This window comes from Perca fluviatilis, chromosome 18 (assembly GCF_010015445.1).
Source record: "Perca fluviatilis chromosome 18, GENO_Pfluv_1.0, whole genome shotgun sequence".
NCBI classification, from domain to species: domain Eukaryota; kingdom Metazoa; phylum Chordata; class Actinopteri; order Perciformes; family Percidae; genus Perca; species Perca fluviatilis.
Window position 1 is genome coordinate 18,667,249 of NC_053129.1, and position 24,460 is coordinate 18,691,708.

At 39.6% G+C, this 24,460-nt stretch overlaps 3 protein-coding genes and 1 long non-coding RNA gene across 6 annotated transcripts in view; 1 reads left to right on the forward strand and 3 right to left on the reverse strand.

The window, feature by feature from the left end:
• The window catches only part of LOC120546602 (leucine-rich repeat-containing protein 74A-like), an 8,811-nt gene extending 8,340 nt beyond the window's left edge, over positions 1–471 (reverse strand). For all 3 annotated transcript variants that reach the window (XM_039781659.1, XM_039781660.1, XM_039781658.1), the window contains exon 1: positions 406–471. The gene's annotated coding sequence lies outside the window, so the exon portion shown is untranslated. The remainder of the gene's footprint in view (positions 1–405) is intronic.
• LOC120546607 overlaps positions 1–22,785 on the forward strand; it is a 23,394-nt gene extending 609 nt beyond the window's left edge. The window contains exons 2-3 of the long non-coding RNA XR_005636898.1: positions 16,117–16,212; positions 22,688–22,785. This is a non-coding gene — a long non-coding RNA (uncharacterized LOC120546607). The remainder of the gene's footprint in view (positions 1–16,116; positions 16,213–22,687) is intronic.
• On the reverse strand, positions 1,713–13,286 carry LOC120546605 (jun dimerization protein 2-like). The gene is made up of 5 exons (XM_039781663.1): positions 13,139–13,286; positions 12,013–12,065; positions 4,276–4,493; positions 3,451–3,555; positions 1,713–2,814 (listed from the first exon to the last, which is right to left on the reverse strand). The coding sequence occupies exons 3-5, from the start codon at positions 4,468–4,470 to the stop codon at positions 2,623–2,625; spliced, it is 492 nt and encodes a 163-aa protein (XP_039637597.1). The 5' UTR covers positions 4,471–4,493; positions 12,013–12,065; positions 13,139–13,286; the 3' UTR covers positions 1,713–2,622.
• Positions 20,559–23,708, reverse strand: LOC120546603 (proto-oncogene c-Fos-like). Its single transcript, XM_039781661.1, has 4 exons — positions 23,420–23,708; positions 22,676–22,873; positions 22,041–22,148; positions 20,559–21,843 (listed from the first exon to the last, which is right to left on the reverse strand). The coding sequence occupies exons 1-4, from the start codon at positions 23,546–23,548 to the stop codon at positions 21,127–21,129; spliced, it is 1,152 nt and encodes a 383-aa protein (XP_039637595.1). The 5' UTR covers positions 23,549–23,708; the 3' UTR covers positions 20,559–21,126.
• Between the last annotated feature and the right edge of the window lie 752 nt (positions 23,709–24,460).

Genomic DNA, 24,460 nt, shown 5'->3' on the forward strand with positions numbered 1-24,460 from the left:
ACATTTTTTGGAACCATTCCAACCAGTTATATTTGGGCACTTTGGTTGAAAGAAACCCAAATTTATGATATAGAAACTTTGAAAACGGGTCAAATTTGACCCGAGGACAACAGGAGGGTTAAAGGTTCACTGTAACGTTAGCTAGCTAGCTAGTTAACGTGATTTTGTTTAAGCTTCAGTTGTTTGACAATGAATGCGAGAAACTGCCGTTTCTAGCTAGCTAGTGTTAGCATTAATTAACTGTTATTAGCTAACATAGCTATAACGTTAGCTACCTCTCGATAAAAAAAATCGATCGAAAATTGATCCGTATTTAAAAGTAATATTAATTGTTTAACAGGCATCGAATTTTTTAACAGGCACAAAACGTCTGTTATTGTTGAGAGTAGAGAAACAGCCGCCTACCTGAGCGAATTGTGTCACTTTCTGAAACGTGTTTAAAAAAAAAAAAAAAAAGATTAATGTTTAGGTTTAACCACAGGAAACCAACGGTTGTTGCTATAGGGAGTTAAAATAAAATAAATTATTTATATATATATATACATATATATATATACATATATATATATATATATATATATATATATATATATATATATATATATATATATATATATATATATATATATATATATATATATATATATATATATATATATATATATATATATAGATATATATATATATACATATATATGTGGCCTCCGTATGTTTGTCTTTACAATAGCTGACCCATAGAAATAAAATAGATTTCTATGAGATGACCACATATTAATCAATGAGGTCGAACTGATTTATCGGGTCTGCTGCAAATTATGCAGTTCACAAAACCTTCCACTAGATGGAGATGTTGACCGCAGTCTGAGCTGAGGCAGCCATAGGCTACTCCCTGGCTACTACACAGTAGATACCATTCAGGACAATACCGTACACCATCTCCCCGTTAAACTTTATGTTCCAAGAGTGCGTTAATAATCTCCATCAAAATAATAATTGTGAGTGTGAGAAATCAGAAATAGTTTTTCTAGGACATGACTCATTTTAATGGTGACCTTTTCCTGCTTTCCGAAATAAAATGTCAATCAGTGTAGTGAAGGTGAGGTTCTGTTGTCTTCCTTCAGCAACAATTTGTAATAACATTACAATAATAATCATTGTGCGATTGTGGCTCAGGAGGTAGAGCCTGTCCTCCTTTAATCACAAGGTTGACAGCCCAAACTTTGGCTCCTCCTATCCAAGTGTCAAAGTGTCCTGTGTGAATGGGTGAATGAGAGGCAAAAATTGTGAAGCACGGAAAGGTAGAAAGGCGTTCTATACATTCAGACCATTTACCATTATATAACACATGACTAGAAACAATGCTACTAAGTGATTTTTAAAGTACTTAAGTTAAAACAAAGATCAAGGCATGTAAGGGGGTTAAAGAAAGTGGATACATTCCAAAATCTAGCAATAATTCGGCAATTATCAAGCCTGGAGATAATAAAACCTTGTTTCTGAGTTTGCAATTACTATTTGCAAATGAAAGTAAAGCCCTGATTTTGGCAACGTTCCTCAGCTGAAGAAATATGATTGCACAACTTATGTCACTTGATAGTTCTCATGCCATGACTGGGAGGAACAAATACAAGGATTCATTTCACTGAAAAACATGTGAGATATGGCTTGTCTGATGGAGTAAAAAAACAAAAAAAAACAAGACATGCTCTTTCTTGTAGTTAGAAAATAAAATTTTATCTATTCAGGGTAACAGAGTCATACATAGCAGATACAGGTCCAGAACAGACATTGAAAATACTGCTCAGCTGAAAAGATTTCTGCTTGTTTTCACAGCTGTTTGACAGCGCAACATGACAGACACAGACTGAAAAGATTGAAAAGACAAATCACATCAAGTGATTAACAGGCATTTCATATATGTTTATGTATACAAAGCAGTATAAAACAAGTACAATAATGGACAGACAACAAGTCCAAAAAACAAGGGTGTAAACATTTTGTGTATATGTGCTTTTCATGACGCCAGCGTCACCACAAATCGGATCAACCGGTAACTGCCATCGTCGAGGCAGGGTATAGAAATCAACATTACAAAAAAAACAACAACTCTACTCCATCTGGTGTACTTGTATTGGGTATTGTATCCTAAAAACTCTACACCTGTATATTTCAGCTAGCATACAAAGGAAAGCTGCAGAACACTAAGCCTTTGTGGGCCTCTACATTGAAACAATGCCACACAATCTACTCAGGGCTTTTGTAACAGAGCACCATATTGATATTAGTGTGTTTCCTCAGCATTGTTTTCAGTCGTACTGTTTCCATTGGTCCCTTTATGTAGAGATGGTTGAAGTAACAACTAGGCACAGCGGGTGTCAACAACAACACTTAATGCGGAGATGAAACTGGGTATTTCCAGTCTTCCAATGGACAGAGCCAGCTCATGTAGCAGTACTATGGACGCCCTACAACCATAGGTCTTTGGGCAGAGTCTCCAAAAGTCTTCAGCTTGGAGCTCAAGTGCTTGTTTAGAAATGTATTGCCAGTTACGTTTTCGTGTAAATGGCTGCCACGGTGGTGCCAGTTTGGGCGTCAGGGACTCCGCATCCTGGTTTCCTGGTTTCACTTGGTGTCGGCGGACAGCTGCTCCAGCAGGGGGTTGGCCTCACTCTCGGGTGTTTTGACGCTGTCGGTCCTCACGATGCAGGTGGGCCGGTGGAGATTGAGCATCACCATTAGCTGCTGCCTCTCCAGACGGAGCTCCTCGATTTGGGCCTTTAGGTCAGAGTTCACCATCTCCAGACGCTCCGATTCCTGGACAGAGACGTTGAATTATTAGATACTACTGGACAAATAAATTGTTGACTACTTCAAAGTTGTTCATCCTAAACCTGTCAGGTTTTTTTTTTATAACTTCTGAAAACCCTGACTTGAAGTTGGGGCTGGGCATTATATCGATGTTATATCGATATTGTGATATGTGTCTAGATATCGTCTTAGATTTTGGATATCGTGATAGTTTTAAAGGCTGCATTACAGTAAAGTGATGTCATTATCTGAACTTACCAGACTGTTCTGGCTGTTCTATTATTTGCCTTTTCCCAACTTAGACATTATGTCCACATTACCGATGATTATTTATCTAAAATCTAAGTGTGAAGAGATGTTGTTAAAGCACCAACTGTCAACCCTAGAATATCGCCGCAATATCGATATCGAGGTATTTGGTCAAGAATATCGTGATATCTGAATTTCTCCCGATCACCCAGCCCTACTTGAAGTTGTACAATAATCTCGATTGTTTAAACCAGGCTTGTATTAGCCTGATCGTGTTAGCTCTGAGTTGGGTTGAATGGCTTAAATCAGCGTTTCATGGTAGCTGAAGTCAGTCTATTCTTGGCTACCTCTCTTAGCTGCCCATCAGTATGCAGTGCTGTGTCATGAACTCACCCTTTGAAGGAAGTCAGTCCGTTCCTTCTTTTTGTTTCGGCATCGCGCTGCTGCTACCTTGTTTTTCTCTCGTCTCCGTTTCCTCCTTTCCTCATCTTCATCCATCTGCAAACACAATGTATTGTTAATATAAGAAACAGGCATTATATGACTATTTTATATGAAAATGACTTTCTAAATTATATCAACCTATAACCAACAGTGGTGAACACCTAGACGGGAGAGAAAAAGAACTGTTGCAAACTCTACAGTAATTCTTGTTGTGAGCACTAGAGGGGGCAAAATTCAACTTACAAAATGACTATACCAGTTTATCATGCCCACATACTGTAAATATGTATACTTAGCACTTTAATCTAGTTTTAGGTAAGCTAGTTTAAAATGGCAGAGTCCCATAACCAATGCATCTACTGACAATAATATTTTATAGAATAGAGAGATACTATTTTATATATACCAAGCCTGCTGTTGGGACATTTAAATTGTAATTCATTGTAAAAACCCTTTTTATGAGCAACTGGCACCAGAGTATAAAATCCCTTCAGTCATTATAAACTGCTCTCTTTCTTATTCTTTTCATCATTTCAGATTATGAATATAAATCAGAGCGGCTTGCATGTGACACTGAAATGAATCTTTCGGTTCATTACTGAGAAATGTTAGCGGGAGACTGATGTCCTTTTTTAAGAAAATGCCTTGAAAGAAGGCTTTGAAACATCCTGAATCTAATACCCTCCTAATTCTCTCTACCCTCTGACTCAATGTAAATCTCTCACGCAGCCTTCTTCTGCACTATTTTGTCTTTTCTCCTCTCTTCCTCCTCACCTCTGTCTTGATGGCCAGCGGCCTCTTCCCCAGCCTCCCGAGGAAATGCAGCGGGGACAGCATGGTGCCCAGTTGGCGAAAGTCCGCCAGCTTGAGCTGATCAGTTAGTGTGGTGGCCGAGATGCCCGCCAGCGGGCCCAGGCAGGGCAGGGAGCCTGCCGCCAGCGAAGGGTCAGGTATCTGTCCCGGCATCATGTCCGACCCGGCCACCACCGCCGCTATGGGGAGAGAGCAAAGAGAAAGGGAACAATTAGGACAAGTGAATATGTAAAAACAACTCGCTGACGAGGAAAATTCAATGCAACTTTTTCAGTACATGCAGTGGAAAGCAGGTATTCACACACCTTTTAATATTCTAGTTTTTATTGTGTATAGTTTGTAGTATAGATATGTTTTTTGCTTTTGCTTTTTTGGGGGGAGGGGGGCTTTTTTGTATGTTTTGTTTATTTTTATATAGATTTTAGACTTTTCATTCTCTGGTCGTGACATGAGGCTGTTCCATGATTATACTGCAGCCATCTGACAGTATCTTTTATCCCAATTGCGCTCTTAAAGTGTTGGCTTTCCACCCACAAAAAGATTAATTTACTGTCTTCTGTCCTTGTCATCAAACATCTCTCTAAATACGGGTTGCTGTTTCCAAGAATGCATTCAAACATTGACAGCTTTGACAGCTGTGTTATCTTCTTAGTGAGCAGCCGGTGAAAAAACAAACTTCACACCGTCGGCAGCTACACACTCATCTCTGTAGTTTCACATGCAAAGGGAAGCCATGAAACCCTTGAGTGTGATCGCATAAATCAAGGGCTATCTTCTACACTGGTGCTTCTAATAATTTACAGAGGTTTTTGTCTGAAATGTTCAGATGTTCAGTTTTTCGTGAAGAGGATTCAAAGGCTATCAAAAGCACTTGTGTCAAAAGAGAGCGGGGTAACGCTCATGCATTCCACTGCCACCCTCTTTCAACAATTTTGGGTCGTTCAGCTGGGTTGACCACAGCACTTTTTTAATGTAATCAGGGAGGAATGAGGGACAGAGGGGAGAAAAAGGAGAACACGTGCAGGCCTAAAGGAAGTGGCTGGAGAATTAAGACGTCTCTCTAATTACTGTAAGACCGAGAGTTGGAAAACTTCTGATGGCCAAATAAAAAACAAATGTTACAGATGGGAACAGTGAAACATGAGCCGACGGTACCCTGCCCATCCCTGCAATCTCTGAGGAGAGGCAGGGTGAGACCAGTGAATTTTAGAAAAGTCAAACAACAAATTGTTTCTCTAGTATTTATGTAGAATAATACACACTTACAATACATTTAGTAAAGTTAAATTAAAGTAAAAAATATATATATTCAGTAGCTTAAAGATAGAGGCAAACATTCAGCTGCAATTACACATTTTCTACTGATGAAATGTTACACTAAATAGAAACAGAATCACTTTGTGAGTCAGATTTAGTTTTTGACAAAACCCCTGCATGACTGATGCAACTGAACAACTGACACAGCTAGGATTACCCGCTAAACCCAAAGCTACGAGGAGTTTTTAAAAGATGGATGATATCAGTGTGACTTCTAAATAACAGCATCTGCCTCCAGAGTAATGGGCCGAAGCTGAACCTCTGAAGGTTGAGCACAAACCGAACAAAGCCCCTCTCATGTGGAACCCACAAAGACGAGTATTGTGAGGTGCTGCGGAAACAGCTGACTTTGCTGGTGGGTGACTAGCTGACAGGCCGACTGTATTGTAAGTTAAACCAAGTTTTTCTTTCTTTGCTGCTTTTTTTTTTTTGGCATGGCTGAAAGACTTGCTCTATTACAAAAGTCATAGAGGAGGTCATGAAAAAAAACAAGGTTATGTAACTCTATTCTAATGTACTCCACCCTGGTTATGGGCTGGTCTCAAAGTGTTTTCACAGTTGGACTGGAGTTTACTGTCGAGCATGGTGGAAACCAAATCAGCCCACTTTTAGCAAGAGGGAATCAATTCTGAAGCGCAATAGTGGGGCTTCTCTAAATGATTTAGACTCTTGAGATATATCTGTCACATTATGCTTCAATTTCATTTTTCTTGTCTGAATTAGAACTCGTAGGTTTAACAATCAGTAGGCACAAAGTGATGGGTACTTTTGGTGGGAGATTACTGCATTTAGTGTCTAAAATTCCTTTTTTAATTATCCTCTATTAATTATCTAAAACATGAAGTATTACAGACAGTGCACTGACTGTCTGTCACATCTCTGCACTACTTTTGACCTGTTCCTTACCACCTCCAGTCTGCATGATTTATTCGCTTCAAGGACAAGTTAGTGTGTGGAGCCAGTGTCCAATGAGGCATTTTATTATTTAAATCCTGACAGCCCCCTCCCTCTTTTTCTCCCTCTCTCCCACTGTATGTATACTCCCATTTACACTGCACTTGGCAGCAGCCTGTTGTTTTTTCTGGACAGGAAAAGAACAAGACAGCCCTGGTAAAAATCTCTCTCAGACAAAATTCCCTCTCTCTCAAACTCCCTGGTGAGGTGGAGGACTGAAAGGTGCCAAGGCCTTTTCTTTCTGCACAGAGGCTGTCTAATAACACGTCAAACAATATGGTAGCTAATCCTGGGGTGAGTGAGAGAGGGCTCTTAAATAATTGCCAGACAATAGTATAAATTGTTGGTCTGAAGTGACTGAACCAAATTTCGCATCAGATCTGATGACTTGTGATCCGAAAGAACAGCCACAGGAACTGAAACTGAAGTAATGAACGAGCAAATCGCTTTCAGAGCCAAAATGGAGTCCAATATCCAATTGGCCAGACACTCGGGACTGGTTTACAGACTCAGATTAGACTCCGTCCTTGACAAACACATTTTCTCAATGGAAAGTGACGCTAAAAAAATAAGTCAATTCAGGAATAATCATATGTTATGTCTATGAGGCTGACTCATATGCAGTACATTGTAATGCAACCCTGCTCAGTCAGACATATTGCAAGGAAAGCCCCCATTCCATGTTATGGCTTGTTGAAGCATGCAGCGGAGACCAGACCTCCACTCACACACAAAGAAATACTTCAGTATATAAACATATATAAACCTCATATTTGTCTGCATGACATCAGATCACACAAATCAAAAATCCGACAGAGGTAGTTTTGCCAGCGGCCTCCAAAACAAAGGTGAAATGCCGTCTGAAGCAAGACGCCTTTAATTATGAGACATAAAAATGAGTTACACGCCATTGCAGACAATTAATAGTGCTGTTGTAAACTCAAACACTTAACAGACTTTTGACGTGCCTTGCTTTTGAGTTGAACTTGACTTTTAAGTTGAGTAGAAAGTTTGTTTTATGTTTAAGCTGTTCCGTCTCTTTCAACCTGCCACACAAGTGTCTTGAAATCCCCCTTGCAAATTCAAGCCTCGAGACATGAAACCCTAAAGAAGTCTCATCTGTACAAGATAGGGAAAGTTTGCTGATGCATGTCTTGCACTGCGTAATTATACTCAAAAGCATGAATCAAAGTGATTTTTACATTTGTCAAAAGAGGGGTATTTTTCTCCCTTTTTTTCTTTCGGCAGCAGCCTGCAGCCGAAGATTAGTGGTCAGTGTTTGATGATGCAACGCCATTTCTGTGCTTTTGCAGTCAAGCAGAAAAGCCAGTGCCACAGCTTTTAGGCCCACACTAGCCTCAAACAAAGACACCTACACATCTCAGCACCGCTGCCTCTCAGGGCTAACTGAGAGGAGACGAGCTGAAGCCAAGGGCGGGGAGCGGAAATGTCACGTATTAGGTATGAAATATAGGACCGAACTCAATGCAGGTTCTGAATTCTGCCCAAAACTAATCTAACTGCATGTGAGCCGTGTTAAGGAAAACTCAGGAGCTGCTTGACTCCGCATAGGTGAGGAAGGTTCGGGAGACTTTGATGACTTGCACAGAAGCATTTAATGCATCTCGATCGAGTAAATTTAGGATTAAGCAGTACAGTTCAACCGCAATGTAGTGTCACGTCGTGCCATCCCAACTCTGAAGTTCCTGTCTTCCTGAAGGAGTTTTTAAAGTCATGCTGGACAAGATTAGAGATTACCAAATGAGTTCCTTCTTCAGTCATCTATGCATGTATGAAAATGCTATTGGATCGTTTACAACTCTTCTTATCTACATAACAAGTCATGTTGTTGTAGGTACCCCAGATCACACGCAGCACATTCATCTGTGACTGTCTGGGTGAAAGAAAATCTTATCCAGGGTTTCTATGTGTGCGTCACTACTGCAGTTTGTGTGTGTTAGATGTGTGTATGTGTATGAATGCAAGTGACTGAGTGAGTTTGTGTAAATATGTGTATGTAACTTTCTCCCCTGACCTTGGTGGGGATAGGAGTGCTTGAGGCAGCACTGTCTTATCGTACAGCTGTTACGTCTCCTGTCATCTATGGAGACAGACTTGAACTACTACTCTGCCTAAGACAGGTTATGACCTCCTGATGTTATGTTGGACACTGTCCTGAATAAGACCTGGGGTACCACTGTCTTAACAACTTAAACCGCATGAGTTCGTAAGCTGTAAATTCTACCAAAAGCCATAGATAGCTGGAAGTGTGTGTAAAGAGTGTGTGTGTGCATGCAAGGGTTACTAAATGTAATGTGCAGGCAGTCACTGTGTCTTAGTATATGTGTCCATTTCCTGAGTCATTCCTGAGAGCAATTAACAGTGCTTAGGAATTCAGCCCCTTACCAATAGCCAGCAGCACGACTGGAGGCCCTATTATCCTCATCCCCTATAGAGACGGTGAAGGAGAGGGGGGTTACAGGGGTTTTTCAAAGGCTACACGTTACCTTTATATACTGCTGCTTTTTAAAAAAGGAGCCCACCAAGAGCAAAGCTCAACCATTTTGGTGAATGAAAGCAGGAGTTAAAAGTTTGTTTGCTAATTTATCTTTTCCTGGGACACAAAGTTAAATCTCTGTGCTGCCAGACTACTCAACTTTAAATCACTGGATCGTGGCATTACGGGAAAGACATGCACACTTTCCAAGATTCTATTTGACCACTTTTTGTCAGTATACTTTATTAAAGTCTAATTTTGGACTAATAAGGCATTGCGCGGCCCACACAAGCAAAACTCTTTCAAACAGCTTCTACAGCTCCAACTCCACACAAACGATGAAAGTGAACAATGAGCGCAAAGGCTCTGGCCAAGGCATGCTCTCTCAATCTCTGGCCAAGGTCTCGGCGATCATCATTACCGTCTGCACTCAGTCAGGCTGTGTTGAGTTACAGCCTTTCGCAATCCTCTGAGGAAACCAGGGAATTTGGCACAGACTTTCCTCGAGGACGGGACAGTCCAAATATACAGTATCAACATTCCTCCAACCCCTCATTATATTTTCATTGGACGGACAAGACACAGGCATGAGAAGGGAAGAGACTGTAATAATGGCTGTTGCTCTGTGGTCATCTCCAGCCATTAAACTCAGGGGTGATGGTGTGTGGGAGTGGAAGTGATTATCACAACAGAAAATAGGATCTCTTTTCATTTCAGCTTTCATTTCTCTTTTGGCCGTTCTTATAAGCTAAACAGCTGCCACGGATAGAGGGAACCTTTCAAAATTCCTCTTGTGAAGATTAAGACTAAACCTTCCCAAAGCAATTCAACGCAATTATGAACATTTAACCTTGCAATATTGTCAATGATGATGAGACCCTCAGCTGCAGTGATAATGAGCTAGCTTAATTTCCCCTCACAATTACAGTTTGGATGTCTCAGCAGTGAGCAGGGCTGGAGTACAGTGCACGCAGAGGTTATCAATGAAATTACACAAAAGTGTGGTTAGTTTAACTATTGCATTTCATTGTAGACTTCAGCCTAAGAATGAAAAAAGGTTCAGGAAAAATCGAAACACAAAGCACCTGCTGTGGCTGCCTTCATTCAAACATTACTGTGTGATCGTTGGCTGGATTCCTGCTTGGCCTGCTCCATGCCATTCAAACAGTCACACATCTATATTCTGCATCTGGGTGGTCCTGGTTGAATTATTATATTGTTACTATTTTTCTCCACTTGTAAATCAGGATTAGGCTTTGCATGGCACTGAGTTTTGACTTGGCTCAGACACGGATTAAATGAATCAAAATACAGACAAAAGCCATTTCAAATGTATGGGCTTCACATACTGTATATGACAAATCCAAGGCAAGTTATGTTCAATCCCTAACACTAACGTATTGGCCAACCAAGTCCAGAAAATCTGATATATTGCCGCCTGTTGAAGCAATCAGCGTTATTATGTAACATGTGGTTGTCACTTTAATGCTGTTTTATACTTTGTCCTCTGACATTTCCTCATCTGCCCCACGTCAAGCACATGCTTGCTCTGACTAAATAAGCCCCAGTGTCTGTGTGTTCAATCCTTTTGTTCATCTTAAATGACTGCGGGCAAAACGTCAATGTTTAGGTAGACATTCGCTGACAAGGCTGTTTTTTGTGCAAATAGAGAAAACTAGCTTCAAGTCCAAAAGGAATTCAGCAAATCTGGAAATCATAACTATGTAGAAGAGTTTTTACTGTGCTCTTTAAAAAAACAAAACACTGGCTTTAATGTCTCTACTCTCAGTTACACCTTTGGACATTTGGGTGTTTGCTTCCACAGTGTACATCTAGTCTGTCCTGACACACTGTTTTTACAAACCATGTGGAAAGGCTTATGGAGTCTACAATGTGATACTGATAATGTGATACACACAGCAGTGAATAGCTGCTCCCCCCAGCATTAGTATCATTGAGCCTAGCTGTTGCATAGTTGGCTCGTTCGCCTGCAATGCGTCTGCTGTCTATTCAGTGTACTGGGGTGCAGCTTGGCAATTCCAGCTCTCCAGAGACGCACTGGAAGGCATTTCTACTTAAAATAAACCGTGTGCGCCCACGTCCAACCTCTCAGCCCTGCGCTGCTTGTCGGCTCGCCAGCCCTTCCCCATTAACCCGCTGCAGCGTTCCAATTATGCAGAAACCATCCTATGGATGTGCCCTGGCAGGCACTGGGACATTTAAACCCTCTGCAATACACGCTCGTTCATTTAGACACACGCAAACACAGATAAAGAAAGGAAACACATATATAAAAAGAACACACAAATAGTTTCCCGTGCATGGCATGTAGTTGTACGGGCGAGCGCTGCACCAGCTGAAGAGCATGCACTCACTATATAGGAAAACACTGAACCTATGAACTTGCAAGTCACAAACCCATGCCCATGATCAACCCCTACTAATCATATTTCCCATTCCATGATTGGCCTTGAACCTTCAGGCCAACAAAAGGTATATAACTAAAGCTAGACTAGATAAAGTTACTGTTACACAGTAAAGTGTAAATCTTTTAAAAGACCCTGATGTGGACAAGAGGGTGATATTTTATGGCTCATCACAACAGCACCGGGGAAACAAAGAATTGCTGTGGTGATCAAGAAGAAATCTAATATTGGGGTCTTTTTGTAGTATGCAAATTCTCATGTGAGGCCTGCACGCACACACAAACAAGAGTATCCCTTATCCAGTGCAGTCTGAGCTCACATTCTTTACTGCACTTGCATGCTGCCAAACAAACTTCATACTTCATTTACATAACTTGTGTTTTAAGGTAAACCAGCTATGCAAAAAAAAATGTTTTTTTTTATTTTCATGCAGCAGACAGAAATACTCGAGAGAGCATCCCTGATTAATTCAATCTAAAACAGTTTTAAATGCCCAGTACTTACTCAGAGAAAACTTGTCAGTCGTCTTCTGTCAATGATGCAACAGTGTTTGGACGCTGTAGAGGTAATAGGATATTTATTACTATAATAGTATGAGTGTTAAGTATTGTTATCAGAGCTGAAAGGAACACTTTTGATAATCGATTAATAGTTGGCGTGAATAATGCAGCAAAATTGACATTCTCTGGTTCCTGTTTACCAAATATAAGGGTGTTCTTCTTTTTTCTGTTATGTCATTGTAATTGTAATATGTGAAGACATCGCCTTGGGCTCTGGAAAACTGTGACGGGCCGTTATTGGTTTACAATATAATGATAAATCAGCCCCAATTGTTATTTCTCCGTCTGTACCAACAGAGACACGCTGCTATCTTACAGTCATTTAGTAAATCTGGTATTATTAGCTTGTTATGTATCTTGCAGCTGCATGCAAAGTGGGGACTCTCAAGTAAAGAGTTGGACAGAGGTAGATGAACTGGGCGAGCTAGCCGATTGTAATGTAACAACAGTCTAGATAAATGATATGATTGTACAGCAAAAACAAAGTGTAATTCACATGGGTCTTTAACGTTAAAGTATAAAACCTTGCAGAGTCCGTGCAGATTGGTGCACCAGACTAGCTTAGCTTGCAGTTCCATTGGAACCCCACAGTGTGCGGCGTGTGTAGCGTTACATAATGTCTTCACAAGGCTAACCGACACTTCTCCTGTTTAGCAACACTGAAATTAAGACTCTCGAGATGAAAATACTGCCAGTCCGACACTGTGTAATTTAATTTAGCCAACGGGTCTGTAAATAAGCTGGAAAGCGACAGTTGCTACAACAGTTGTAACAACAACGTATTTAACGCAACAAAGCACGGAAACTTTAAAACTATTAAACAGACTTTTTTAGGAACTAAGTGAAAATAAGTCCTCCTATATTAATATTAAATGATACAAAAACTACTGTAACAAACACAATCCAGCGTGCTGAGTCTCTCTACAGCGTGGTGAGAAAAGTGCAAAAAAAATGTGCAAATATGACAAGCCTGTACTAACATTTAGCTAACGTTAAGAACTAGCAGAAAAACAAAGAGAGGAGAAAACAACAGCAACATGGCTCGACGGCTCACGCAGTCTTAACGTTACCTGTTGTGCGTCCAAAAATCCGCAGTAATAATGGGACGGTGCGGGAGTTCAGAGTCGGATGGAGGTTTTGGGACTAACTGAAGCCGTTGCATCAGCCCGTTTAAGTCTTGTCCGCGAGAGCTCAGGAATGCGGAACTGCTGTCCTAGACGTAAGCATGGATGAAAATAATGTAAGAGGAGGGCTGAAGACACAGAGGTTAGTTTGCTCCACCCCTAGCAACCAAATAACATACACAGAGACTGGATGAGAGGAAAGTTTCAGATAGTTAGAGATATAGACATGGAGTAAATTATACACGCCTACTACAGCCATAAACGGGTCAATAAATACAGTGGGCTATAAACACACACATACAGCCATCTTAGCTGCTTGGTGTATTTGACTGACAGTTGGTGGAAGTGAAACAAATTGAGCCCTTGCCAACAATAAAATGCTTCATAAATATATCAGTCCCATTGTTATTAAAAAAAATACTAAATTACAAGTAAAAGTCCTGCATTAAAAATGTTACTATATGTAAAAGTACAAAAGTAGCCTATTATCAGAAAATGTGGCCATCTTAAAGTATCAAAAGTAAACGTAGCCTACTCATGCAGAAACACTCTTTTCAGAGTGTTGCAATAGCCTATATTATTAATAACGTATAGGCTACTATATTCTGGATATTATATCTTGTTGTCAATGTGAAAAGTAATTAGTAGTGGAGTAAAAGCACAATAACTCACTCTGGAATGCAGTGATAGAAGTATAAAGTAAAATCGGGGGGGGGCCTAGCTATTAGTTTGTATTAGATTTAAATGACATTAAAATCCCTCAGAACATACTATGTGTGATTATTTTAGCATGGGGAAGGATGTGGCTTCGAGTCTGATTACTTTCAGAAGATGTTCAGCATGTTTAACGACTGTGAAACCCAAGAATTAGGAAATTAGCCATAGGCTCTTCCAGGGAATTGAGATTGTCAACAGCCCATTATGGTTCCTGACATCAAAAGTACTCAAATAAATCTTGCAGCCTACAAGTGACAAAAGAACAACTAATTTAACACCTACTATATACAGTAGTTCCAAATCAAATACTTAGGGTTTAAATCTTGGCGACATGTTATGGTCTTATTTTCCAATAAAGAGAAGAGTACTCACTTCCTGTTTGGTCCCTCTAGGCTATTCACCTTTCAACTATGACAGAGTGTAACTTTGATTATTCTTAGGGCAAAAATGAAAGTACAGAACTGAAAAATCTTATTTTGACAACTGTTATGACACAATTTCATTGTTTTTATTTTACTTTCATCCTGTAAGTCATTTGTCCCTCAAAGTTGCATCCAATTGTCTGTGCAGATGTATTCCTTTTTATTTTGTCTATTACATACAGTATATTTATAAGACTGAAAGAGAACCACACCACTGCTTTTCGCAGACGTATTTACAGAGAGTTGACATCTTATTATTTCAGGTGGTAAAGGAAGTTAAATGCCTAAGTAATGCTGTAAATCTAGCAGGGTTCATACATGTAGTTTTAGCTGCTGTGAAATCTAATTTTATTTTCTCTACTTAATGCAACTGTTACTTGATTCATAACCATAGACTATACAGTATATGTTCATAACACATAATAACTAAAACTAACATGCACAAAACCATGTTGAAGTATTTCTGATGGAGGTCCAGAAAATTCCAGAGAAATCTGAATCTGAATCTATCCTCCTGCTGCTTCCCTCTAGTGTGGGCAGTTGTAACTACATCCCACTGGTCCGCTCTAATAAAACTGAAATGTGTCTGTTTAATAAAGCACATTATAGGGACATGAAATTATACTTTTAAAGCACTGAAAACAACCCTCTGAAATATAATGCTAAATTGCTTCTCTCTCTCTCTCTCTCTCTCTCTTTTTTTTTTTTTTTTTTTTTTTTTTTTTTTTTTTTTTTTTTTCTCTTTCATTTTATTAATTTTAATGTTTTAAGTTGTGCATGAGTATAATGTATTGTTTCACATAGCCATATAATTGTTCCAAAATCTTAACCGAATCTACCTGTGGATTACTTTACAAATATCAATTCCAAAGTCACAGCTGAACTGCAATATCATCCAAAAATAAATACATGTGGGTGGTTATCATCAAATTGCACTAAAATATTGTGTTTTAGTATTTAATCAAGAACAACCCATTCATCCTGTGCACCTTTTTGTCATATCCAGGTTTTTATCATTGCCATTATCTGAGGCTCAGAAGGGTTTTACACGATGCCATCTCAACTGTTCCACCTAGAACAAGCAGCCGAGTTATTAGAGGCTCACCAAAATACCCCACTCTGTTCCTTTTTTTAGATTCTAATTTGGTTCTGCTGTGATTTATGTCTCGCATCTGAGGGGAGGTCGGGGGGGGACGGTGCGTCACAGTCGCTCTTAACATAGATGAAAAATTTTAGGGGAGGCATTTGGGGTTAATAAAGCAGAACTGAGCCAACAAGCAGACATATTTCATTAAACTGGAGGGTCCTGGACATCTGTAGCTGAGGCAGTAAGAGGTTTTCCCTTCGCAGGTGTAGACTTTCAGCTGAATTCCTCTGTGCCTGCAGGAAGGCAGCCAGAGATGTCACTCAGTACGTTAACACATATGGTGCAGGGCCATTTGGCATTTTAAGCCTTTCAGAGGGAAGTGTCCCTGCCAAGAACAATACACTTTGATAATGACACTGTGAAAAAATATACCAGTCTGGATATGCAGACCAAGTATGCAGAGCATGCTCATTTGTTCAACCAAAGTGTTTTAGGATTACCATGTAATGTGTAAGAATACGCAAACATGACTAGAAGCACTGCTGTTATGTCTGTGAATAATATGTGCAAGTAGTTCCTTTGTCCTGTTTAAGAGTTCAGAATCATATCTCAACATACGGATCAAGATATTTATTTTTTGTCTGTTCCAAGCTTCCAGAAAGTCTTTGCATTAACACATAATCTTCTGTTTCCATCAGCTGCCCAAATGATGAATGGTGACGAGAGCAGTTTGTGGTTTTGCAGCATTGCCACACTCAGGCAGAGTTCTTGCTGTGTGGGCATCAGAAGTCAAGGTAAAAACAATGAAAGTGCTTTTTGCACAACCAAGCATGATGTTTTTCTGTCTGTTTTCATTTTTAGACAGGCATTTGCACACACGTTATAATAAGTGATGCTAAAACAGCTTCTGCTTCACACTTTACAAAGTACATTCCTGTTGACTATTAAACAAGATGTAAACATGTCAGTCATATTTTCTCATTTTCTTCAACCTGATTAAAATCTGTAGGCTGAGTTTAAATGTTTTGTCGTAATATTATCCAATACCACATCTCTGGGAAATACCCACAAAACCAGACACCTCCAGACACAATCCTGACTCATTGTCCACCACACTGCAGACAGTATAGACAAACTTTATTCCCTTCCTTCCTTTTTTTTTTTTTAAATAATCTCAGACAGTTGTAGAAAATGTCAAAATGTGCTTAGTAACATGTAAAGATGAAGGCTATTTAAAACTGTACGACAGATGTTCTATATTTTTTATTAATACAGAATGATATTTCCCCTTTTCTGACAAACGGTTGTTTAGAAGCAAATCTGACTTTGTATTAGTTTAAAATCAAAGTTTTATAAAACATAGTAAAATGCCAAAAAATATTGTACATGATGAATACAATCAGTGTCTCAACTGAAACATATATATATATATATATATATATATATATATATATTTTACTATAAAACATTCTCCTTTCCAATCACACAATCACAACATTCCTGATATCGAACACAAAATACATGCTCTTCTTAATGAATTGAATTGTGATGCTGTAGCTTACTCCCATCAACTGCATTCACAGATATCAAATCAATCACTTAATGCAGCAATTGCGTGCTGGCATTGATTTAAACCCTCTTCGTCTTCATCTCCCTCTCATAACAACAGGCTGTCGGCCTGCTATTTCCATTTGAGTAAAAGCTCCCAGTGTTATTAGTGCTGAGAGAATCAATGGTATCATGGAGTAGTATCAAAGTATTTTGTACAATGAAATGAAATCCTTGCAGTTGTATACATGTCAATAACTTAACGGTACAGACGGTAGTCCTGAAAAACATATGAGTAATTTCAAAATAAAGTACCAAATCTGCACAAGATATTTTTGAATATGTGTTCATGTTCGGATCGACACCACTGTGACAATGCTCTCTCACAGCGTTACTCATGTCAGGTGACCCAGTCTTCCCAAACCCGTATGACATTGATTTATTCCTGTAAATATAGCACTTCCTTGGGAATATCACAGCAAGCAGGAAACCGAGTGGTCAGGAGGTGTATGAGGATGAGATAACAGAGGTGGAAACAGTGAGCACACAACAAATAATGGAATGATAGAAATCTGTAACCAGGCAATGTGAGACATATTACAGAGTGCTGATAATGCTGGGAGTTATCTCATCCTGAAACATTACTGCAGTAAGCTAACTTTTCCATGTTTTGTATCTTATTAATTAGTCAGGGCAAGTCAATGCTTTACAATGCACAATTCACATTTGTTCAAGGTGCTTTAAAAGCACATAAAAACGTAAAACAATATAAGTGACGTGTACACAGATTGGATGTACACTAGACAAAACAAAAAGTATGGCAGCTAGACTAAGCTCTATCAAATGGAAACTAACAATCTTAAAGTTATGATGTCAGTCCATATTCATAGGTGTGTGATAAGTGTAGATTTTGGTGTGCATGTCATCATATTACTATCAATAAGTAAACCATTATAGACAATTTCCTAATTCCAAGTAGTTCAGATCTAATTAAAAACCAGCAAAGGGTAAAGTGTAAAACATGTCACAGTAGGAAAAGCACAGGTTTAAAAAATAAAATTGATGTTGGCTGAATTCCATTTAGCTGCTTAAAGTAAAATACTTTTTTCACTACATTTATTTGACAACTATAGTTACTAGACTATTATTATAATATATATATATATAATTAGTTTATGAAATACAATTGATTCTTCTTTACCCAACAGCATATAAATAAACTAAAATAGTTCAACTTCAACCAGCTACAATATTTAAATGCTGCTTACACATAAGATCATACATAACACATTAAAAGAATATATTAGGCTATACAATAATCTAACCATTGGTGGAAGAAGTAGACAGATATTTAACTTCTGTAAAAGTAGCAATAGGCTACAGTGTAGAAATACTCTGTTACAAGTAACGCAATTTACATAGGCCTAAGTAAATGCACAAAAGTAATAGCATCAAGATATAGACTAAATAACAAAAAAGTAATAGCCTAGTATTTATACCAATGGGCCCATTTCTGAATAATGTGTATTATATTATTAATTATTATTATAATTATTGAGGCATAATGTGTAGGCCTACATTACTTTACTACATGTGCTGATGGGGAGCATGTGAATTCACAATTCACCAAGGGATCAATAAAATGTGATATTTTACAACTTTGGCCACGGAGGTCATCATCGAACTGGACACATAGTTTGATGGAACAAGTTGACAAAGACATCAGAGCTGTTGACTGGCCCATCCATCCTCACTCTAAAATAGCCGGCCAAGACATCACGCACGCATGCGCTTGATGAAATTAAGCTCAGTTGTTTGATGCTTGAAAGTGCTCGCACTGTAGCTCCCCCTACTGATGAAAAATGCATAGGCCAGGGTAACCAGATGAAACATGTAACATGAATTTCAAAACTCCGCACCAAAATGATTAATTATTTGTATTCAGGAATTCACCTGTCTGTCATGTCTGCGCTTTAACATCATGCAGCATCCAATCCAATCACTCCTTCTGGTGGCTGCCTGCACTTAACATGAATTTCAAAACTCCGCACCAAAATTATTTATTATTTTTATTCAGAAAACTCAACTGTCTGTCTTGTAAACCCGAAAATAGCCTAAAACTTTAAAAAAATCATTAAATCATGAACTCAAGTGATGACGGGAGCTGGCTGCAGGACAACTCAATCACCATGAACAATTTTTAAGTTCAATCAGGTTATAACTAGCCTACTCGAGACCCTGCTCTTAAGACTTTGCTCTAATTTTCGGGACAACTGTCAACTGCTTGGATTTCGGGACTGTCCCGAAATTTCCGGGACGTCTGGTCACCCAGTGCATTGCTGCCGTGAGGACCAAAACCAAACAGGCTGTGGTCATTAAATGCCTTTGTTGCTGTTCCCAGAAAGGCTTCGGACCGTTAACTACACCCGTTATCATCATGCACGTGATGCACGTGATGCCCGCTCTGTAATTGATGAGTCTGTTCGTCGCTTAACAGCATTGACATATAGCCCTGCTCCTGCTTCGAGTTTTTCCGGTAACATTCTCCGGCCCCGAAATATGACACCCGTCACCATGGAAACAAAACAACTGCAATTACCCAAACATGGTCAACGGAAATGAAACGAAATAGGCTACGGCAGAGTGATAGAGAAGGGCTACCGCAATCGCGTGTTGACGTCACGCGTGGCACGCACTGCGCTGCTGCTGTAGAATCGGATTCACTTGACCGTGACAACAGAGGAACCGAAAACGAGCTATGAATAAATAATTAACCTGTTTCTGCTGCTCCCACTCATTTTAAACACGGGTGAGTCCCCAGTGGTTGTGCTTTATGTAATCCTCTATCCAAAATAGGCCCACGGACATTTTTATGGACACAGCTGTAAATATTAATATTCCAGAGTTCATTCTTGACCCTCTTCTTGACGATACATTTTCTAAAGATAGCCTATCTTACATCATCTGTAGCCTATTAGCAGATGAAGATTTGAACAGTTGTCATGAAATTGTAGATGTTAAGGTTTCTATTCTTGAGCTTTTCATCCATGTTGGCTTATAGGCTAAATTAGGTTGATTGACCTTGGATAAATAAGTTGAGAAAACAATCCTACCACAAGGTCCTTTTAACTAGCTGTTACGGAGCTTTTGATCTTATCTTATGATCTTCTTCTTTGACAGATATTGTTTGCTCAGTTGTCATGGAATTGTATTTGATGTTCAAATTAACTTTTTAATTGTTCTCAAACATTTTAGGTCTTTGTGTCCATGTTGGCTTAAAAGCTTCAAAATTCATTTTAAAACTCGAACCACAAGGTCCATTTAGTAGCTGTTTTGGAGCTATGTAACACGATCTTCCTCAGCAGACGAAGAGACAATTTGATGTCCAGTTGAGACACTTTAAAGACAAGAAGGCCTTAAAGTGCTCAGAAAAAAAGCAATTGCAGGACTATTAAGCAAACTCCATCTGCTGATGAATATGATGTGATATGATAGAAAGCTCCAGGACAGCTATAGGCTACTAAATGAACCTTGTGGCGAGATTGTTTATTCAAATGAACATTCCTGACAGAATGATAACAACAGCAAGACATCGTTTGTGGTTGTCTTATTTTATTTCCAGCGTTATACAATCTTTGCATCTGATCATTTTTGATAAGTAAAAAAATAAACTATGTCATAAAATACATCTTGATAAAATACATGACGTGATCTTTTTTTATTATGGAAAAACTTGAAAGGAAATGTCATGTTAGGGGACACCTTACAGCAAGATGTGACACCTATACACTACACATTAGTAACCCTGCTATTTTCACTTGTTACAATACAACTTTGTCAACAGTATTACACACACATTATGCTATTGAGCATGATCTAACTTCACATGACATTTAAAAACACTAGATACCACCTCTTCTTGGATTACGGATGACTTGTATTTGCATGCATTTTTGTCTCACCTCAGAGAATCGCACCAGCAGTATGAAATAAGTCAACCCAGTTACAGTCACAGAAAACATGTCATGTACACAACCTTTGATGTTTAGATTCACACAACATCAAAACTCACACTACAAAACATTGTTTTTAAGAGAGAGATCATAGCTTGCTGGCTGGTTAAAATACAATTACAGTATCATTGCATAACTTCTTTGCATTCACAAGGCCAGAAGTGTTGGAGAGTTAAGATCTTTCATTAACTCAGATGCACCAAGGCTGCCTTTGAGGCTCTCAAAGCCCTCATCCAAGGAATCAATCTCAGAGTAATTAAAGGAAAACACTGTGCGGTAATTGCTACAAGTTGGACTGGAAGACATGACTGGCGTGCTCAAAGATTCAAGGTCGTTGGCCACTGACTTGTACAGGGTTTCCCAGTCTGAGAGGCAAAAGGGGCTGCTCAGGTCTATGTCAGGGACGGATGCAGCCATCTCTGGACTCACTGCCATCTCCAGGCTGGGCACCAAGTCATCCAGGTCATCTCCTTTCAAGTCCTCCAGATCCTCCTCTTCTGCACTCGAACACAGGAGGATGTTGGAGTTCCCCAAAATGGCTGCAGCAGGGATGCAAGGGACAGTGTCCATGTCTTGACCAATAGAGGCTTCTCCGATGGATGTGTTGCTCTCTGGATGTTTTCCATTCTCTAACATAGACAGCAGCTGTGGGGAGGCCGGAGGATCTTGCAGCATTGTGTTAACATCATCATCTTCATTATTATCCTCCTCCTCATCATTATCATCATCATCATTGTCATTTACAGGAAGTTTGCAGGATGGTTTGTGGGAGACTAAGACCTGTTCCAGTCTCTTCTTCTCCCTCAGCAGGTCGGCTATCTCTGTCTGGAGCGCAGACTTCTCATCTTCAAGCTTGTCAGTTTCCTGAGGTGAAGAGGGACAAAATCAGAAAAACGACTTGGCATGAGAGGCATGAAAACACTGCTGCCCTGGTGCTCTGCAGTCATCCCTGCTGTGCCCCTGTTGTCTTTATGTGACATGTCATAAAGTGCTGTATATGTCCGCCGCTTTAGAGGAGTGCATATGCTGTGTGGATGTCCTCTATATGATTGCATACTTACAGCTTGCAGAGTGTCTATCAGCTCCCTTCGTCTGTTACGACACTTTGCTGCAGCAATCTTGTTCCTCTCTCTCCTGATCCTCCTCCTTTCTTCCTCCTCTTTGGAAGCCTAAAATGAATCAGAAATAATCCATTTAAATGCGCATCCTTCTGAGTTTTGCCTTATCAGCACTTGGCTCGTTAGCACAATTTCACTTGCCAAAATAAAAGAAGAAGAAGAAAAAATCTTCCTTGTAGTGTATGCTGGGAATACTGATCTGGTCGGTGCAGACTCTCTTTCAGTCCAGGCGTTAAAATGCTGCACCACTGGCACGGTCTAGTCGGCCACGTGAGCGCGCACTTTTATGCAATTTCCCATCCCATTCATAAACAGTGCTGTGTTCGTTACTCCTAAAGTAATCGCTGCACCAATTAGACATAATCCAATCACCTGATGTGCTATTCCCTGCAGTCATTTATTGCACTACTCGTGTAGCTACGTTCACTTAAAAAAAAAAACAACAACAACAATTGCATCCCCCTTCACGTCCTGTTGTCATTGATTGATTGATTGATTGATTGATTGATTGACGTTATTGACGTTATTTTTAAAACTGACATTTCATTACCCCCTCCCCGCCCTGTTTTCTTGCATACCTTTTCTTTCAGTCCTTTCCTGTTGGAGGGCTTTGCCTTGTTTGCCGCGGAAGACGACTGAGTTTTGGTTTTTGCACGGCGGGACGACGGGGAGACAGATGTGATGACTGTCGGCTGCACCATCCACCTTAGATCCGGCGAGGTTGAGATTGCAGTCACGGTCGGAACAAAGGAGTCTGCTGCACTGATCTCAGTATCCTGGAAAAACCCACATCACAGAGACATGCATATGCATGCAGTCAAACACTAATTTAGCTTATCTGATGAGTGAGGAACAACGTTCGTGGCTGACATTTAGATGTGCTTAAATGGTACATCAATCATTTGGCTGAGAAATGGTAATAAAGACAAAAATCAATAGCCTACTGTGCACGAATCTATCAAAATCAGATACATGCCTTATCATCACGTCCTTATCACTCATTTTCAACATCATTATAATCACTCTAAAATGAAAGGTCACAAGCAAGACATGTCTGTGTTTACAAACAATGTCCCTGGAATTATAGAATTATATTGCGGATTTACAGATGCATGGAGACTATAGAGATTGCCTATGTGTTTGTATAGAATCGTTTTCAGCACGGGACCGTAAAATGCTGTGTATGGAATGTTCTTGGATATGTATGAACATTCTGCACTATATATAATAGTCGCCGTTTTGCAACCTATATTAGCCTTATGCGTGAATGATCCTACAATATTTGTGTGGAATATTTTTTGGATGATCAAATCCGTTCCTACCTTGGCGCTGTCCACTGATGATGAAAGCGAGTCAGGAGGATGCTGGCTGCACCCAGGGGTGTCCCCGCCAGGCGATGCTGTGCTACAGCTGGACGATGAGTCGAATTCAGTGCTGGAGTCTGGATGCATGTTCCTCTCGTCTAAAATCACTGCATAAAAATATAGAACAGTCTATCTAATCTAAGTAGAAAACTGACTTCTAAACCCCTTACTTATAATTCCATTTGCCGGGTTCATAAATGGCACTGTGCAGATAGTAGAGAGGCCCGCCTTTTATAGTGAGCTGAAATTTTATGAATGAAATCTGTGTGGTGAGACCGAACCATCGCACAGAGGGAGAGGTAAGGGAGAAAAAAAAGCGAGCAGATGTTTTCCAATTTAACAATTAAATCCATGGAATGTCTGAACAACAATATAAGCAACCTTCTCATTTCCACTTAGCTATTTTATTAACTCACATATCAAAAAATATCGAGCATATATTAAGTGACACCCCCGCCTGCATGAAGTGCCCATCGCCATGAATGAACTACGTCATTTCATGTATGCAGCATCTGCATCATGTAGCCTACATTATGTTCCCTATACATCCATATGTTCACAATACGTATCTTAATGGTATTGGCCCATTGATGGAAACAAGAGAAGGAAGGTGATGGGAACGTACATATAGATTTTTTTATATTATTAATAAACAGTTTAAAAAAAAGTAGGTTTATGTCGAATAGCCCGGACCAGAACACTGCTGGTGCACTCTGTAGAAGATGCAATGCAATAAAACAGCTGCTCCAACTTATCATTTGGACCAAAACCCAGCATGATTTAATTAATGCACACAGCTTTCAGCACAAGGGCTGATCATTTATGAGCTGCTAAATAAAGTGTCGTGTATAGCATATATCACACATGCGTTTTCACCTGTCTATAGAGCTCCAGCAACAGAATTGTCGCTCTAGTAAAGCAGCCAATCGCCGAATGGCCCTACCGAGCCATATATGGGGTTTCCGGTGAACAGGGGCGCGCTGTGGCGCACTGTGAGCG

What these genes read in the sequence shown, in the direction of transcription:
- LOC120546605 (XM_039781663.1), bottom strand. Translation starts at nt 4,470, where the DNA reads ATGATGCCGGGACAGATACCTGACCCTTCGCTGGCGGCAGGCTCCCTG. An exon ending in CGCTGGCCATCAAGACAGAG is followed by an intron (nt 3,556 to 4,275) that starts GTGAGGAGGAAG and finishes TTGTGTTTGCAG; the next exon opens with ATGGATGAAGATGAGGAAAG. An exon ending in GGACTGACTTCCTTCAAAGG is followed by an intron (nt 2,815 to 3,450) that starts GTGAGTTCATGA and finishes GTCTCTGTCCAG; the next exon opens with GAATCGGAGCGTCTGGAGAT.
- LOC120546603 (XM_039781661.1), bottom strand. Translation starts at nt 23,548, where the DNA reads ATGCATCCAGACTCCAGCACTGAATTCGACTCATCGTCCAGCTGTAGC. An exon ending in CATCAGTGGACAGCGCCAAG is followed by an intron (nt 22,874 to 23,419) that starts GTAGGAACGGAT and finishes GGGTTTTTCCAG; the next exon opens with GATACTGAGATCAGTGCAGC. An exon ending in GGAAAGGACTGAAAGAAAAG is followed by an intron (nt 22,149 to 22,675) that starts GTATGCAAGAAA and finishes GATTCATTTTAG; the next exon opens with GCTTCCAAAGAGGAGGAAGA.